This window comes from Cydia pomonella, chromosome 10 (assembly GCF_033807575.1).
Source record: "Cydia pomonella isolate Wapato2018A chromosome 10, ilCydPomo1, whole genome shotgun sequence".
In the NCBI taxonomy this organism is placed as follows: Eukaryota; Metazoa; Arthropoda; class Insecta; order Lepidoptera; family Tortricidae; genus Cydia; species Cydia pomonella.
This window is the reverse complement of record NC_084712.1, coordinates 21,844,971-21,861,510: the sequence shown is the minus strand read 5'-3', so window position 1 is coordinate 21,861,510 and position 16,540 is coordinate 21,844,971. Positions and strand designations below refer to the sequence as shown.

The window sequence follows — 16,540 nt, the reverse complement described above, 5'->3', positions numbered from 1 at the left end:
GGAGTATGTGCGTACAAAATGTATATTTACTTGAATGCAGACCAAACCGCAAAAACGTTTCATTGCTGTCAAAACAATGTGACGTTGACGGACGTATTCGTAAATACAGCAATTTATTGTTTTTAATATTTTATATATTTGTTACTTTATAACAAAACATAGAAGTCTATCATAATGAATATATGCCGAACCTGCCTCCAAACTCCAGCGGTCAGGAATATATCCGAGCTAGAAAAAGGCATATGTGTGGACAACAAAAGCTACGTCGAAATCATGGTGTTTTGTTTAGATATCAAGGTAAATAATGAATCATAGATATAAGAAGTAAGGAGATTTATAACGAAGCATAATTTCAACGAGTCTCGCTGTCTCCAACTGTCCCCCACCACATCATTAAAGGCGTGGCCAGACAACCAACTCACGCGCTGTGATTGGCCAAACCGCGCGGTGTAGGAGCCTAGAGCGGCGGCACTAGAGTGAGGACAATTCGATAGAGCTATCGATATTTTACATGTTCTGGACATGACCTTAGAGTTTTGACATTTTTGTTTTAAGTAATAATTGCCATAGACTTAATTTATATTCCTTTAAATTTTTGACCTTATTTACGAGCTAAGAATTTTAAGGTACTTGTAAGGTATATTAGTTGATCCATAAGTTCTCTCACAAAGGTTTTTGCTGATAAAATGTAATACAAAGCTTTTAATTAAAAAAAAAACATGTACCATGATGCGAAAGCTTGTTTATGCTTAACTAATCTAATTGGTTTAAATTTTAGTCATTATTTGATGTAATGTTTGTTTAAATTGTTTACTTTGGGATTGTCGTTAGACGCGAGCGCTTCATTAAAAAAATAGTTTCAGTTTATTATAGCATATTTCGTCACCAATTGAAAGCAATTCCAGCATGTTACATAGAGTTATGAAGAAATGCGAAAGCAAGTTATAGTGAATTATATTGTGAGTATAATGCACCATTAAATAAGCTTTTAAATCATATGTACGAATAATAAGGAAAGAGTAATCATAATAATCAGTAAAAATCTTTCTGATAGAACTTTTGGATCGACTAAGTATACAATATACTATTATTTTAAACATATTTATATTCTATCGTTATATAAATGAGGCGAAGTGTAACTGGAAACATTTTTCTTGAAAATTATCCGAACAAATAACACTTTTCTCGCTCGTAAACCAGTTAGGGCCCTCTACCTGTAGCATCTATCCATTTTTCTTTAATACTGGGATTTTTCGGGAAACTGAATAAAATTGCAATCATGAACATATTCGATTATACCTAGTGCAGTTATTCGAATCGTTGCTAAGAACCTGAATAAAATATACTTATAGGTATAAACTATAACGTTATAAATAAATTGTACTTAATTAAATCAGTTTATTTTTTGGCTTACCTATTCGATTTTTAATCCAAATTAATAAGTATTAAATTAAACATTAGGTGCATATAAAATAATTATAAAATTTTACTTGAAAAATAATTACTTTCATACACACTATATCCAAACATTTTTATCGATAACGCTCAAAGATCAATTATATGCACGAGCACCACTCTACTTCGTGGCGTCAATGAAGGGAGCGGTTGGCGGTCGTACCAAGAAACAATAATGCCCCTGTGAATATCGTTAGCGGTTTAATGCATTGCGCCGTTGCTAAGGACACTACAAATAGTTTTCCATGCCAAAGCGTCAATGTAGGATACATAGACAAATTGCCACGCGTTTGTATGACAACATGGTCTGACTCAGAAAAATCATATGTCACTGGATTTATTTGTTAAAATGTGTGGTTTTATTGACTAATACGTGAAAAAAAAATGTACTCACATGTGGTATGTAACTCCATGATCCTTATAGTTTTTGGATGCACTCCTATTTCGACACAAAATAACGCTATAATTCGGCATTTCAATAAAATTGACGCGCACATGGTTCAATGACAGCTAATTTGCTACTGTTTTACGGCGGGCCGGTATGGCCACGATGTGGCCATGTCGCGGCGACACGCGCCACGCCTCCGTCAGCCATCTAGTACTTTCTATGATCTGAGTAATGAATACTTAATGCTGTTTTATAGATGTATTACAGTTTACCATTTATCTTGTTACACCAATTACAGGTTACACAAGACTCAAAAGTTACAACAAAGCTATGTAATAACTGCTTTAGAAAAATCATATCATTCTATAAGTTTAAGGCACTTTCTTTGAAAAATGATATCTATTTAAAATCTCTAAGCCCAGAACTAACGCTAGTGGACCATAAAGTATCCATATACGTGGATGAAAACTATATCAAACATGAGAATTCCCTGGATTCTGATGAATATGGCTCGGGTTATGAAAATTGTCAGATTGAAATTAAACATGAATTGGATGTTAAGGATGAAGATACACTAGGAGATGTAGAGTCAGATGAAGAGCTGCTTAGTGTCATACAGAGAGCAAAATATGAAAATATCAAGGATGATACCAAAGAAAATGGTAAAGTACAAACATATTTTATACTGTCAAAGAGTATGGATTTAAAATAGAGTTAACAAGATAAACTTTTTTTCAGAAACTAATATTGCTTAAATAAAACCTTACATGGTTTTTTTTATGTTAACTAATATTATTGAACCTAGTTTCTCATAATAAAATTCCTCAATGAAAGATATTATATACTTTTGTTATTATACATCTATAATTTTTTAGCACCAATAAATAAAAAACAAGGCCGTCCGCGGAAAATAAAGCCTTTAAAACTAGAAATTGTGAAACAAGAACGGCAAGTGTGCGAGGAGTGCGGCAAGTCAGTCCGTAACCTGAAGACACACTCACTCCAGCACCTGCCCATGAACGAGCGAAAGAAGCTACAGTGTAAAGTTTGTCCGAAGCTCTTTTCCACATATGGTGCACGGACCAGGCATTACAAGATTAAGCATTTAGGCATTAAGTCTGAGTGCAATATTTGTCATAAGAGTGAGTAAAACCAAATTATTAGTATTTCTGTGTTAACAGAGTCCTCTTAACATTTTCAGTGCCAAGGGTTATATTTCCAATAGGAAGTGAACACAACTAGTGTGTTCCTGGTATAGTAGACATTTTCTGATATGATTTTTTTCTGCTTGGGACCTAATCTATCAAACAAAAGCCTTAGCTTCTTTTATGCAGAGCCATTTGCCAAAGCAACAATTTCGTTTAAAAACGCAACTATTGTGATAGTCTTGAGGTTCAAAACTTTTGGAGCTAAAATGGGCTGTTTCATGAATTTGAACCATATAAATAGAATGGTAAACATGTGTGTGTTTTAAGCATGCTTGTTCCATTCACTTATGACTGGGTTATTAGCAGTAGCAGAAATAATCGCTGCATAAAGAAAACAATACCTTTTGTTTAACAGAGGGGTTTGACATCAAGAAATCACCTAATAATGTCCTCTTAAAACAACACTATGAATTACTTATTATGAAAAAAAAATCTATGCCATTCAGTTTCCTTAAGTGTACTTAGCCATACCCGGAAATTAACAGAGTTAAAAAAATACACTGTGTATACAGCACAACCAAGGTTTGAACCCAGAATTGTTGACCACCACACACATATGAAATGTTAAAATTTTAACTTAAAATCCCCATCCATTTGTCCAGAGGTAGTGTGCCTGTCAACGCACCGACTGCGCATTCACAACCGCGAGGCGCTCCCGTTCGCCTGCGTGCAGTGCGAGCGCCGCTTCGTGTCCCAAGGGGTCCTGGACGTGCACATGACCACGCACACGAAGGACCGCGCGTTCCAGTGCGACGTGTGCGAGAAGAAGTTTAGGTCGCAGCTGCACGTTAACATACATAAGTGAGTTTTTTTCTTTATGTATATGTTGGATCAAAGTTGCCAAACATTTGTCCAGAGATGGCGTGCTTATCTACGCGCAGACTGCGCGTGCGCATACAGGTTGTAACAAAAATATTGGGATCCGTTTGAGGGCATATTCGGTATCGTGTTCTAATTAAGAAAAAATAGAAGAAACATTATTTTGACGCGAAACATTTTGGCCTTTGTTTGGAGGGTTGACCGACTTGGACGACACGCTCCATAGAAAAAAAAACGCGTCAAAAATGTTTTTATTCTACTAAATGCCCTTAAAAAAAAATTATAACTATTGTTTGTTACAGACGACAGGTCCATGATAAAGAAAAAACACATCTATGTCAATTCTGCTCAAAGACTTTTTTCAAGAAGTACCATTTACAAGTACATTTAAGGTAAGAAAAGTAGGTATTATTTTTTCGTTTGGAAATTCATGAATAAGAGGGTACGTACTGACCTTATTCACTTAGGGGCCCTTACCTAACCTTAAATTAAATTAAATTATCATTTATTTCGACCATCTGGGATCATAATTAATTAATACCTTAGGTACATAATTAATTTCTGTAAACTGCACAGCACAATGAATAAACAGGCTATACGGAAGCTCTAAGCCTTGTTAAGTCTTACTTAAACCAAAGAACCCAGAAAGTGGTTGTAAATGGAACGGAGTCTACTGGAATGACTGTAAAGCTCGGAGTTCCACAGGGTTCAATTTTGGGTCCTTTTCTCTTCCTTGTATATATAAATGATCTGCCGAACCTTGTAAAACATAAATGTGAGATAGTCTTATTTGCTGATGACACCTCACTAATTTTCAAAGTTGACAGGAAACTGAGCGATTATAGCCAAGTCAATGAAACTTTGGAAAAGGTACTAGAATGGTTCACAGCAAATAACTTACTTCTTAATGCGAAAAAGACGAAATGTGTCAAATTTTCGCTGCCGAATGTAAGAAAATCTGAAACTATCATCACATTAAATGGCGAAACGCTGGACCTTGTCGAGAATACGGTTTTTCTGGGCCTTACTTTAGATAGTAAACTGCAATGGGCCCCTCACATATCTGCCCTGGCGAAAAGGTTGAGCTCTGCCGCGTATGCAGTAAGAAGAATCAGGCAGTTTACTGACGTGGAGACAGCTCGCCTAGTTTACTTCAGTTACTTTCACAGTATTATGTCTTATGGCATACTGGCGTGGGGCAAAGCAGCTGACATAGAAACCATCTTCGTTCTTCAGAAGAGGGCAATCAGATCTATTTATAACATGGCTTCTCGTGACTCACTGAGAGAACGATTCAAGGAAATAGATATTCTCACAGTAGCTTCACAATACATACTAGATGTGATAATGTATACGCATAAGAATATAAAGTCCTTTAAGAAACTGTCCGATATCCATAGTTATAATACGCGAAATAAACATAAGTTAGTAGTCTCCAAGTTTCGTCTACAGAAAGTTAAAAAATCGTTCATGGGAAACTGTGTAACATTTTATAACAAAGTACCCTTAGAGGCATGGAACCTGCCCTATACTTCATTCAAGCAATACGTCAAAAATGCACTTCTCAAAAAGGGATACTATAAAATAGATGACTACTTGGGAGACACGGAATCATGGCCAAGTATCCAGTCTCAAAAGCTGTAATAGTTTTGCGTGCAGTGTCCCGGAGAGGCATATGGCGCTGTTGTTTCTAGCTGTTCAACCTTATGTATTAATGTTTGTTATGTTTTAGTTATTTTGATGATGACATTGACATATTAAATACATAGTAGTTATGTATTCTGTAGAACTAGTTTTAAGATTGTTAGCTTAACAGTCTCTTGACGTGAAATATGTATTTCATACAATTTTTTATTTTTTTTATTCTTTGACATTTGGAGAACCTTTACACCTCCAAAACTTATTATTGTGTATTATTATTTTTCTCAGACCGTGGGGACCTTATACATCTCCAAACTTAATGTATTAACCGTGGAGACTATACGTCTCTGTCATATTGTATAATATACTTGACTTGGTACATACTAGTTATGTACAGAATGTAGCATTAGTTTATGAGACTGCTAGTTTAACAGTCCAGACGCGGTTTATTTATTTAGTATAAATTTTATTTTGACACTTGGAGAGACTTTACACCTCCAAATTTTATTAGTATTAGTACTCTGACATTGGGGACCTTTTACATCTCCAGATTTAATGTGTTTTTAACCATAGAGACTATACATCTCTATTGTATTGTATTAATTATTTATTTTAAGATTATTATAATGTAATGTTTACCCAGGTATTGGCTGTTGTATTTATAAATGTTGTTATGTATTTTTCATGTCACTATATGATGTTACTATAAATGTTGTATTGACTTGTAAAAGAGCCCTTGAGGCCTACTTGCAGAATAAATTTTTGAATTTTGAATTTTGAATTTTGATATTGTAACCACAACCTAACGGATTAAGACTTACGGCTCACTTTCCCGGAGCGCACATCAAACGGTGCCCGTAGGGACGAAATTAATGTACGAGTATGGGCATAAGTCGTTACCTTGCCATTGTAAACTTAACCCAAGGACTTAAGATTTAGGGCTTAATTTTCCTCGTCGATCACACTATGAAACACCGATTAGACACGCAACCTTGCATTGAACTCACTTTCCCACGTGGCACACCAAAGAGCGTTCGTACGGATGCAAGTTTAGTTATAAGTTAAGCAGCCTTCCGTTGTAAACTCAACCCAACGGTCTTGGACATAAAGCTAACATTCCCAGGTCGCACATGATAGAGCGCCCCTACAAGTGCAGCGAGTGTGGCAATAACTAATGTTTCATTGTGCATTGTAAACTCAACCCAATGACTTAACACATATAGATCACTTTTCCGTTTTTGAATAATTAATCAAACATTTATAGACTATTGTTAACTCAACCAAATTATTTTAAATTAGGGTTCATTTCCGCGAAGATTACCAACTTTTCAAGAAACCTTGCATTGACAGTGGCCGTCCAGACGGGAAAATCTGATTAAATTGTCAATTTAATTGTGTGGCGTGTACGTAAAAATGGAATTGGCTCCCCGATCAAGGTGCGGACGCAAAAATGCCAATTTTCGATGTACGATCATAGCATGCTATGCGCGTATGGGGGCATTTTTTAATTTTGAGTATTCGACTGTAACCATAAATCTAAAATTTGTGATTAGGTAAATTATGTACGTGTGGAGTTGTGGACGCTAGATGAGATTAATGCCAATTGATTCTCAGATAAAATTGTCAATTTGATTGTCCCGTGTGAACTGGCTTTAACCCTACCCTAACCTAATAAATCCCACATCCCCAGGTCACACACCAAAGAGCGCCCCTACGAGTGCAGCGAGTGCGGCAAGTTCTTCTCATCCAGCAGCACACTGAAGGAGCACCGCCTCATACATGGAGATGTTAAGAACTACCACTGCGATCTGTGTGACATGAGCTTTATGAAGCCTGGGTAAATATGGCCGCCGGTTGCAACTTTTTATTTACTGTTCCAATCGTAGGAGCACCGCCTCATACATGGAGATGTTAAGAATTACCACTGCGATCTCTGTGATATGAGCTTCATGAAGCCTGGGTAAATATGGCCGCCGTTTGCAACTTTTTATTTACTGTTCCAATAGGGGAGCACCGCCTCATACATGGAGATGTCAAGAACTACCACTGCGAGGTGTGTGACATGATCTTTACACATATGGCCGCTATTTTAAACTTTTTGTATATTAGCTTCATGAAGCCTGGGTAAATATGGCCGCCATTTGCAACTTTTTGTTTGCTGTTCCAATCGTAGGAGCACCGCCTCATACATGGAGATATCAAGAACTACCACTGCGAGCTGTGTGGCCGCCATTTTAAACTTTTTGTTTACCTGTCCGATCGATTTGATTACTATCTGAGCGTTTAAATGCGAATTAAGAATCAAGTACCACTTTGAAGTTCATGAAAGCAGTTACATCATTGGCTGCCTTTTTAAACTTTTTAGTATGATATTTCTTTAAGATTGGTCGGTAAGGCCGGTTGTAGGGTCAGACTAAGATAAGTTGGCAGCGGTTTTGATAGCCCGGACAGTGCAAGTGTTATTTAAGCGTAAAAACTTCCATGAAATTATGGCGTTTACTTAACACTTGTACAGGCTATCAAAATCGTTGCCAACTTAGCTTGGTCTGCCTCTAGACGTCCGGTGTTTTCGCCAGAAACCGGACCACGTTACGCGACTACCTACGTCTAGCTTTGTATGTGGCTAGCGACAGCTACACCCAACCCGAGAAACCGAACCCGGACAATTGCCCGGCGAAAACACCGGAAGTCTACAACCGGCCTAAGGATAAAACACATGATTAAAGGAGCACTGGGCATAACCTAAAGGTTATGGCGCCATCGCTCGAAACGATGTCTTGTGTGTGTGGAAATTTCATCTATTAGATGGCGCCACGTTTTGATATTTAACAAATTCAACACATATCAGTGAAACAATAAAAGTCAAATGGCGTTCTAAAAAATTTAACCATGTGTCAAAAGATGGCAGTAAATTTACTGTGGCTACAAAGTATTCTTTGAAAATACACCTCTATTTTAAATCCTCATTGCTCATACACAGGGACGCCACAGCTATCGAGCGAGTTGACACATCAGAGATTTTGTTTAACTATGTACTTATTCGATCGCTTCTGTAACTTATATCGGAGTGTCAAGTTATATCTTAACTAAAATCCAAGTTCCGCGACTAAATTGTGTAACTTACGCACATTCTACTGCCCATAGCTACCTGAAAGTCCACATGATCAGCCACACGAAGGAGAAGCGCTACCCGTGCGGGTTCTGCGGCGCGCGCTTCGGCCGCTCCGACCACCGCCGCCGCCACGAGTTCACCGCGCATCAGAAACACCTGCGGGCCGACTGACGACTCTACGTCCGGGGAGTAAGGTTCAAAATAGATGGGATGGTATAAGATAGGTGCAGAGATAAATTTGTATTGTTCTCGGTGTATGGAATATTTTTGCCGCGCAAGGAAAATAAACGCTAAGCGGCCGAAGGCGTTATTCAATACAGTATTAACCTTTTTGATGCCAGTCACGGATATATCCGGACCGTAGGTCCAATGCCGAAGACGGATTAATCCGTCACAGACCACAGAGCAATATACGTACTACATAAGCATAAGTTTCAGTTTTGACACTTCGGTGACGTCGCGTCCGAGGGACAGCTTTTGTGTTTGACACGGCGTCGAAAAGGTTAAACACTGATTTAAACTCACACAAGGGGGTTTAGGTATTTCGGAATTGTATACTTTTTCAGGTCATGTTTTGTTTAATTTTATCTATGGGAGAATAGGGTTCACATTAAAATAAACTTCGCTATTTAAGTTCGATTTATTTGTAATGATAAAGCCTTATTTCTTAAAAGTTAATGATATTAATATTATATTTAACTTTATTTAAAATTTGCAGCACTATCCTACTTTTAATATACATCAAGTTCGATAACATTTTAATTATAGTTTTATATGCTTTACTTACTTCGTTCATCAAAGGCAAATCAGCTCAATTCTCTGAACTGTAGGTACAAATTTCACTGGCAGTTTTTTCTATATGGTGGGCTATAGATGGTTATGTAGTTTTATGCGTACCTAAGCAAAGTAAGGTAGTAATTGTTTAACAGACCTCTAGGCTTATATTTATGTTACAGTATTTTAAGCTAATGTTAAAAGTATTTTATTCAAAAATCTATATTTTGTTATTCCAATTGTGAACATGTGATCAAGTTAAGCATTTTTATTAAATTGTCTATCTATATTTGTTAAATTATGTTTTATTTGGTTATGTACTTGTTACCTACGATTCCTATAAAAATACTATTCAGTATTTTACATAAATTTCATAGACTAACTATTATAATGACTTTTTGGCCTGTCAATTCGAACGATACTTTGACATCAAAATTATGTCATTCCGCCTCGCGAGGAAATTGCCGCGCGAGCCATTGCATCCGCGAGTTCGTTTGCTACGCCCTGTGTGGCCCTGCCTAATAAGTTATCACCCGCAAGTACATTACGCTCGTACTTGTTCCTATATATATTGGAGCGAGCAACAAAATGATATAATTTCGATGTCAAAGTGCAAGATGGAATTGGCCTTCTATTTGAAAGCCACCTAGAAATGATGTTAATTTCTATACATTCCTAATGTCCACAATTGCAAGGAGGCCTCGGGTAAAAATAAAAACAATAATAATTAAATCTTAGCATATATTTTGCGTAAGAACATTGGATACAAATTGCCGTATCAAATATTTAAAAATGCCATGCTAGAGAAGATTGTACAGTAAAAAAGCTTCGGCTCTACATCACCACGTAGTTTAGTGACCAACTTACGCTAAAAATAAGGATATATTTTAAAAAGCTCAACCCTTATCACATTGTGATGTTGTCTCGCTCGCGCGCGCCAGCTGCCTCGCTCGGCGCTCCTCGCACAGCCGCGCGCAGTGTTACCACATATAAGTTACAAAAAGCATTATAAAACTAACATTTGCTGGTGCAATATCTCAGCGAACATGGGGCGCTATTTACGCGCGAACTTCTCTCGTGTGACTGTAACTATTTTAAGAGAATGCGTTATACTAACAAATATACTTGTTGTGTTGCAACTTATATTTGTGGGTGAACTGTGAACGCGGCCGGTCGCTACGACACCGAATCAAGTCGAATAAGGTACAAAGTGTTAAAATCGCAAAACAGTAAATATAAAATTAAAAAATCTACAAAAAGAGTTAAAAAAATATTGCATAAAACTTTCCATTCATTATAATTTAATAAAATTATTATTTACTGAATATACAATCAAATTCGAAGTAAACGCTATGTAAAGCCTAAGTTTAAAAATTGACAATAAAAACGTGGTTTTGCTCTGATTTGACATGGGAACTTAAACGCTAACTATAATAAAATGCTCTAGTCATTACCTACTTGTCAAAAAACTTTATTAACTATTCACCTAAATACAATTCTCATTATAAAAAAGAAATAAATAGGCACATCGCATTCACTCTGAATGTCCGAAGTTAAACTTAACTAGATTGGTACATCAATTCACATGTCCTTAACTATAATATTAGACAATCCACAATCTCATTGCAGGTTGCAGTACAACGTACGTTGCTATGGCTCGGCTTTGTACTCAAATGATCAGTGGCGTAGCGTTAACTAATATAGCCGTGGGCGAAGCCGCATCTAGGCACCGAGGCCCTATTCTTTCAATGTAGTATTCCTAAGTAATAAGGATTGGTTCCCATAAGGCCCCCTGAAGTGCAAGGCCGACGCGAGGGGCCGCTTCGCCCACGCCTAGCTACGCCACTGCATATATAAAAGTCCAACCGGTGTATTTTGAGGGTAAGTTCATAAGTAACCTGTTTGAGGTTTCATACAATGTTAAGTACAAGTTTGAGTGTATCTTGGAATCAAAAGTACATGTAAATGCTGGTTTCAACAAAAAATACACCGAAGCTTAACAAGAAACACACAGGCTAAAACAGGCCAAGTTTAACTATAAATTGCGTCAAATAATACTACCGATAATATACAAAACAATAATATACAACTAGTTGAAACTTTGAATAATAATAAAATGCGGAAATTCTTAGATTAAATTCCTAAATATCGGCAGGAAATTATTTCTGAAAAAGGGAATATAATGGCAGTAAAAGTAGCAATTACTTCATTTATTATTTATGTTTAAAACAGACAACTGAAGACACAAGCTTTGAAATAAATAATCTAAATTATTCATTTTAAAGAACATTATTAGAAAACGATTAAATTAAAATATAAGCATTCGCTTTAGGAGTCTTTAGACTTGTCTGGCTTGCCGCTAAAAAGGTTAAAACTCGAAATAATTATAAATACGTTTCAAAAGATAACTATTTTCACTCAAACTAACCGCTAAAACTTATACTTTGAGGAAATATATAAACAAGTTAAGAAGTTGCTTCTCTTGTTTTTTCTTATAATTATATTTGAAGCCAAAAGTTTGTCAGCGATCGTCAGTGGTAAAGATATGACGGTGTACAATTATAACGCTCGAACGCCTCAAACCATTCTAAGATGGTTGAAGCTATTTAAAATACCATAAGTAATATTGTAGTAATTGATATTTTATAGTATAACCAGCACATTTGGAAATGACAAAAATGGCTGTGTTATGTAATACGTATTACGTAAATTTTTAAGAGCAATAATTGTTTTCACCATGGTTCCCGTCATATAAATACACTATTTCTTACACTTTCCACTTGTTGAAATGTGTTTGGTTATATTACAAAAAATCAAATAGTAACAACGGGTCTAACACGTTGGTCTTTAAAACCCGCGGTTTCCATTTTTATATTTACTCGATTAATTAATATTCTCTCTCACCCATGAAAACATCGACTCCGAATACGAAGTGAATCGTCTGTCGAACAAGCAACGATCCACAGGGCTGGTATCCATCAAATTTGTAAGCGCTAGGGATGGACTTCGTTCGATTTTTATCGATGTCTGTATATTTTTCATCGACGTGTTCCGTTAGTTGGTGTCGGCGCCGGCGGGCGCGACGGGCACGGCGAGCGGCTCGCGCTGGCGGTCGAACATCTCGAGGATGAGCTTGGGGTCAGTCCCGGCCGGGACCGTCACTGTGCCCGTCTGTGTAACGTCGTTCATGAGTACCAGCGCACGTTCTTTTCGGCTCCGCGCAGCGGCCGCGATGTGCCCGGCTCTGAACGATTTGAACGTTCACAAAACGTTGATAGTTTCAATTGAGTGTTTAACAGGACATATTACAGTTTATATGGTGATGGAATGAACTTGTCGATCAGAACGGACACATTGCGGACGCCACAACACAGCCTTCATAATATGTATGTTAGTATTAGTAGACAAATGTTACTTGTTATTTGTTATATTAACTTCTAAGGTTGAACACCACTGCTAAATAACGAAAAATTGTAAAGCCAATTTTAGATAATCAAATCAAAACAATATTACGAGTATACAAACTATTGCTCAAACTGCTTTAATATATATAGGTAGAGTTAGACCAATAAAAGTCTGCAAAGATTTTAATAGCACACGCAGTGCACGTATTATTTATGTCATAATTTCATAGAAGTTTGACGTTTGAATAGGCATGAAATCCTTAAAAACCCTCATATTAGCCAAGGAAAGATCAACCAAAAATACTTTTTTAGTTAAATAAACTCAATACTAACTAAATAGGCGGGTCCACACAGAGCGAGCATACGCGCGAGGCATTTTCCTCGCGCACAAAACGGTCAGTGTAGACGTGCCTCGGCCGAGGCGGCGCGCGCGTTGTCCTCGCCCGAGCGCGACCTTGGCCGAGCCGCACGGTGTCGGTTTTTTGGCATATTCAAAGGCGCCTCAGACGTTTGCCGCGCGCCGGTGTATACGTGTTTGTATATGGTGCGCGTGGTTTTTTGTTTGTATTTACGTTAAAAGTTGTCAAAACATGATAACGTTGGAAAATAAAAATGAGTGTCGTAAATTGTCTTGTCCTTCTTTTTTTCCATTTCTTTAAATAGCAAAATAAAGGAAACAGCCACTGCAGTTATTACGTGCGGCGCCATTTTGAACAGCAGACTGAGTAACGTCATCTTGCCGAGCAAATTGGCTCGGTTGAGGCAAACGTGCTGAGGCAAAAGTTAGACGAGCACGCGGCCGCGCGAGGCCGGGCGTTTGTCGCGCGAGGAAATTACCTCGCGAGGCTGCTCGCTCTGTGTGGAGCCTCCTAATAATATTGTTTAAGCCAAATAATTAAACTGGATATCATGCAAGGTAAAATATGCTTTAAAAGTTAGATAATAAGGTAGATATTAAAGCAAAGAGTGGGATACCTCGATACGGGTGATGACTCCTTCCTCGCGATTGTGTTCTAGGACTACAAACAAAAACATAAAGCGCCCGTCAAACATACAAACAAACATAAATAAACTACGATTGGTGTATGAAGCAAGTCATATTGGTCACGGTAAGGCGGTTATCACAATGGATGCGTTCGCACGTCGCTCCGATCTTTGAGCGACACAACGTTGAGCGACATTTTTTTTTATACCACGACGATGGCAAACAAGCATACGGTCCGCCTGATGGTAAGCAGTCACCGCAGCCTATGGACGCCTGCAACTAGAGGTGTTAGGTACATGCGCGTTGCCGACACTAAAAACCTGACGTGCGAATCACATCCAGTCTGATAACCGCCAAATGGTAATAAATCAGAAAATACAAGAGATTTCATCATTAAAAAAATAATATAAGAGAAATCTACTTCTTTTATTTAATAAATTAAAACTTCAATGTTTTTAGTAGGTAATTTTATCTTAGAGCATTTACACTGGAGACGTTTTATCTGTAATTTTGTGCCGATTTTTACGGGGGAGGGGCACGTCAAATGTATGGCTATTTGTACGTAACGTAAAAATAGCTATGTCATATAAACGTCAGTCCATACAAAAGTGTGCACAATTGTCCAAGGTTTTCGGCAGAGGGGTAAGCTCTTCAAGGCGACTCCTGTCTAAATGCTCTAAGACTGGTATGCATAACTTCTTTCTGTGACCTATATAACTTTAACACAAAATTAATGCTTTTCGATGACATATTAATTTATTATGACAAATAAAATAAACAGTACATAGAAGAGGATAAATATCTGGCTTGGAAGTATTGCTAGGATTAAATTAAAACATTTCAATATAAAGCCATTGCAAGGCGAATATGCTCATGCGAATTCTGTTTGGCTCTAAAATATATATACATATACATATAGTATATGTATATTTATAATTTTGAGCATAAGCTTCTTGCGCATATCATCAGTAATGCAGTTTAGGAACTCTTTTGTTTCCATTATATATTTAAAGTGATATTTATTACATAAAATAATTAACGGCGTCATAAACTAATAATACATAGACGGCTAATCCCCTAGACATACTTGTAACCAAATCTCTATTTTCAACTATTTACTCTTATATATTTGTAAATTGTTGAATACATCTTTCGTTTGTCGCGACACTCGTGACATCTAGTGTCAAGTAGCGGTACTGATAAATCCGCTGCTTGACGCTAGATGTAGACTACGAATATAAGCATTTCTTACATTTATTTTGTTACAAGCATGTCAAGGGGATTAGCCGTCTATTTATGATTAGTCTATGATGGTGTTGCATAAAAATATTAAACAGAGTGTAACATTTATGTGCATTTGTTTTGCATTAATTTATGCATAAACACTATATTTAAAAAAATCTCTTATAACTAATTAGGCGGGTCCACACAGAGCGAGCAGCGTCGCAGGGAAATTCTCACGCGCGGCAAATGGCTCATGTAGACATGAACCATTTGCCGCGCGAGAGAATTGCCTCGCGACGCTGCTCGCTCGGTGTTGACCCGCTTATTAACTGAAGGGCCATAATCGGCTTATTCATTTCATACAGTTGTCATCTTTGTGTGGTTAGTGTGAAGTGTTATGTTGGCGTGTACTCACTGTTCTCTGTGACGGTGGTGGTGGTGGTAGTGGTGGTGGCGGTGCCGTTGTTCTCCGCGTTGTTCTCGTTCACCGCCGTCCGCGTCGTGGTCTTCACCACCATTGAGCTGGTGTTAACTTGCGAGTTCTGTAGTAAAGAGTCAACAAGCTCAAAGTAATGTATTAGAGAATGCTAAGATATTCAACTAAATAGTGCAACTCATAATGAATCTTGGCCTTAGGCGAAAGAGCTCGCCTCTTTTCTCGATCATGCGCTGTTTCATGTAATTAAAGGCCTTTAAGACAAGCCAGGCAAAAGTTCATCTTTTGTTAAGATATTTCCTAGAAAAGAATTTTCTTGAAGATATATCTAAATAAATGCATCATTTGTAGTCTCTTTTCAGAACTTTGTCTTGTTTAGGTACACACGACGACACATACCATATCAGTCTCGCGCGCGCGCACAGCGGTGACACACGCATCTGCATATTTGTTTTGTTAATTACTTTTAACCGGCGCGCAAGCGTTCGTAAATATGTCGAATACAGTGAAGTGTAGTGTTTGTAATATTGTTATAGACGAAATGTTGTCGTATATACAGAATAAATTGTCATCTATTAGTGAAGACACTTTAGTTCGTCTATGTACTTCGGCTTTTACCGCTACCGAAATTCAAAACTCGAAATCGTTACTCTTTGATGCTGTTACAACGGCCAAACAAAATGTACAGCGGCGAGGTGATGGAAAGGAGCAACGCGATATACACGACATAATTGGCGTCTTCAGGCGACAACCTAACGGAGTTTACGGATTGCCTCGGTGCGGTGAGTGCTATTGTTGATGAATACGGGATTGAATCTGTTTATATAATGGGTGATTTCAATGCCCATCCAGGTGAACTGTTTTTCCGTGAATTAATGAATTACTGCAACGATCTGGATTGGTGTTGTATGGACACACTAAAACTAGGTATTGACTCTGGAACTTATACTTTCATAAGTGACGCTCATAAGTGTAGACGGTGGTTAGACCACTGTGTTACGACACAGTCTGCGCTTGCATCTGTGCATGATGTTTACGTTAATTATAATGTGACCTGGTCCGACCATTGTCCACTTATGTTACAGTGTAATTTA

General features: G+C 37.6%; 2 protein-coding genes across 7 annotated transcripts in view; one reads left to right on the top strand and one right to left on the bottom strand.

The window, feature by feature from the left end:
- The first annotated feature begins 35 nt into the window (after positions 1 to 35).
- Positions 36 to 9,695, top strand: LOC133522404 (zinc finger protein 726-like). The gene is made up of 7 exons (XM_061857733.1): positions 36 to 297; positions 2,142 to 2,505; positions 2,719 to 2,985; positions 3,654 to 3,852; positions 4,173 to 4,262; positions 7,202 to 7,348; positions 8,656 to 9,695. Exons 1-7 carry the CDS (start codon positions 175 to 177, stop codon positions 8,792 to 8,794), a joined length of 1,329 nt encoding a protein of 442 aa, XP_061713717.1. The 5' UTR covers positions 36 to 174; the 3' UTR covers positions 8,795 to 9,695.
- Positions 9,696 to 10,124: 429 nt separating this feature from the next.
- LOC133522399 (lethal(2) giant larvae protein homolog 1) overlaps positions 10,125 to 16,540 on the bottom strand; it is a 93,398-nt gene continuing 86,982 nt past the window's right edge. For 4 of the 6 annotated variants that reach the window (XM_061857723.1, XM_061857724.1, XM_061857722.1 and 1 more), the window contains 3 exons: positions 15,426 to 15,552; positions 13,777 to 13,820; positions 10,125 to 12,568 (listed from right to left, as the gene is read on the bottom strand). In XM_061857723.1, the coding sequence (XP_061713707.1) occupies positions 12,452 to 12,568; positions 13,777 to 13,820; positions 15,426 to 15,552 (288 nt within the window). In that variant the 3' untranslated portion in view covers positions 10,125 to 12,451. Of the gene's footprint in view, positions 12,642 to 13,776; positions 13,821 to 15,425; positions 15,553 to 16,540 lie in introns of all 6 variants that reach the window. The other 2 variants (XM_061857727.1, XM_061857726.1) reach the window with 2 other exon arrangements.

What these genes read in the sequence shown, in the direction of transcription:
- LOC133522404 (XM_061857733.1), top strand. Translation starts at nt 175, where the DNA reads ATGAATATATGCCGAACCTGCCTCCAAACTCCAGCGGTCAGGAATATA. An exon ending in GGATGATACCAAAGAAAATG is followed by an intron (nt 2,506 to 2,718) that starts GTAAAGTACAAA and finishes ATAATTTTTTAG; the next exon opens with CACCAATAAATAAAAAACAA. An exon ending in CTGCACGTTAACATACATAA is followed by an intron (nt 3,853 to 4,172) that starts GTGAGTTTTTTT and finishes TGTTTGTTACAG; the next exon opens with ACGACAGGTCCATGATAAAG.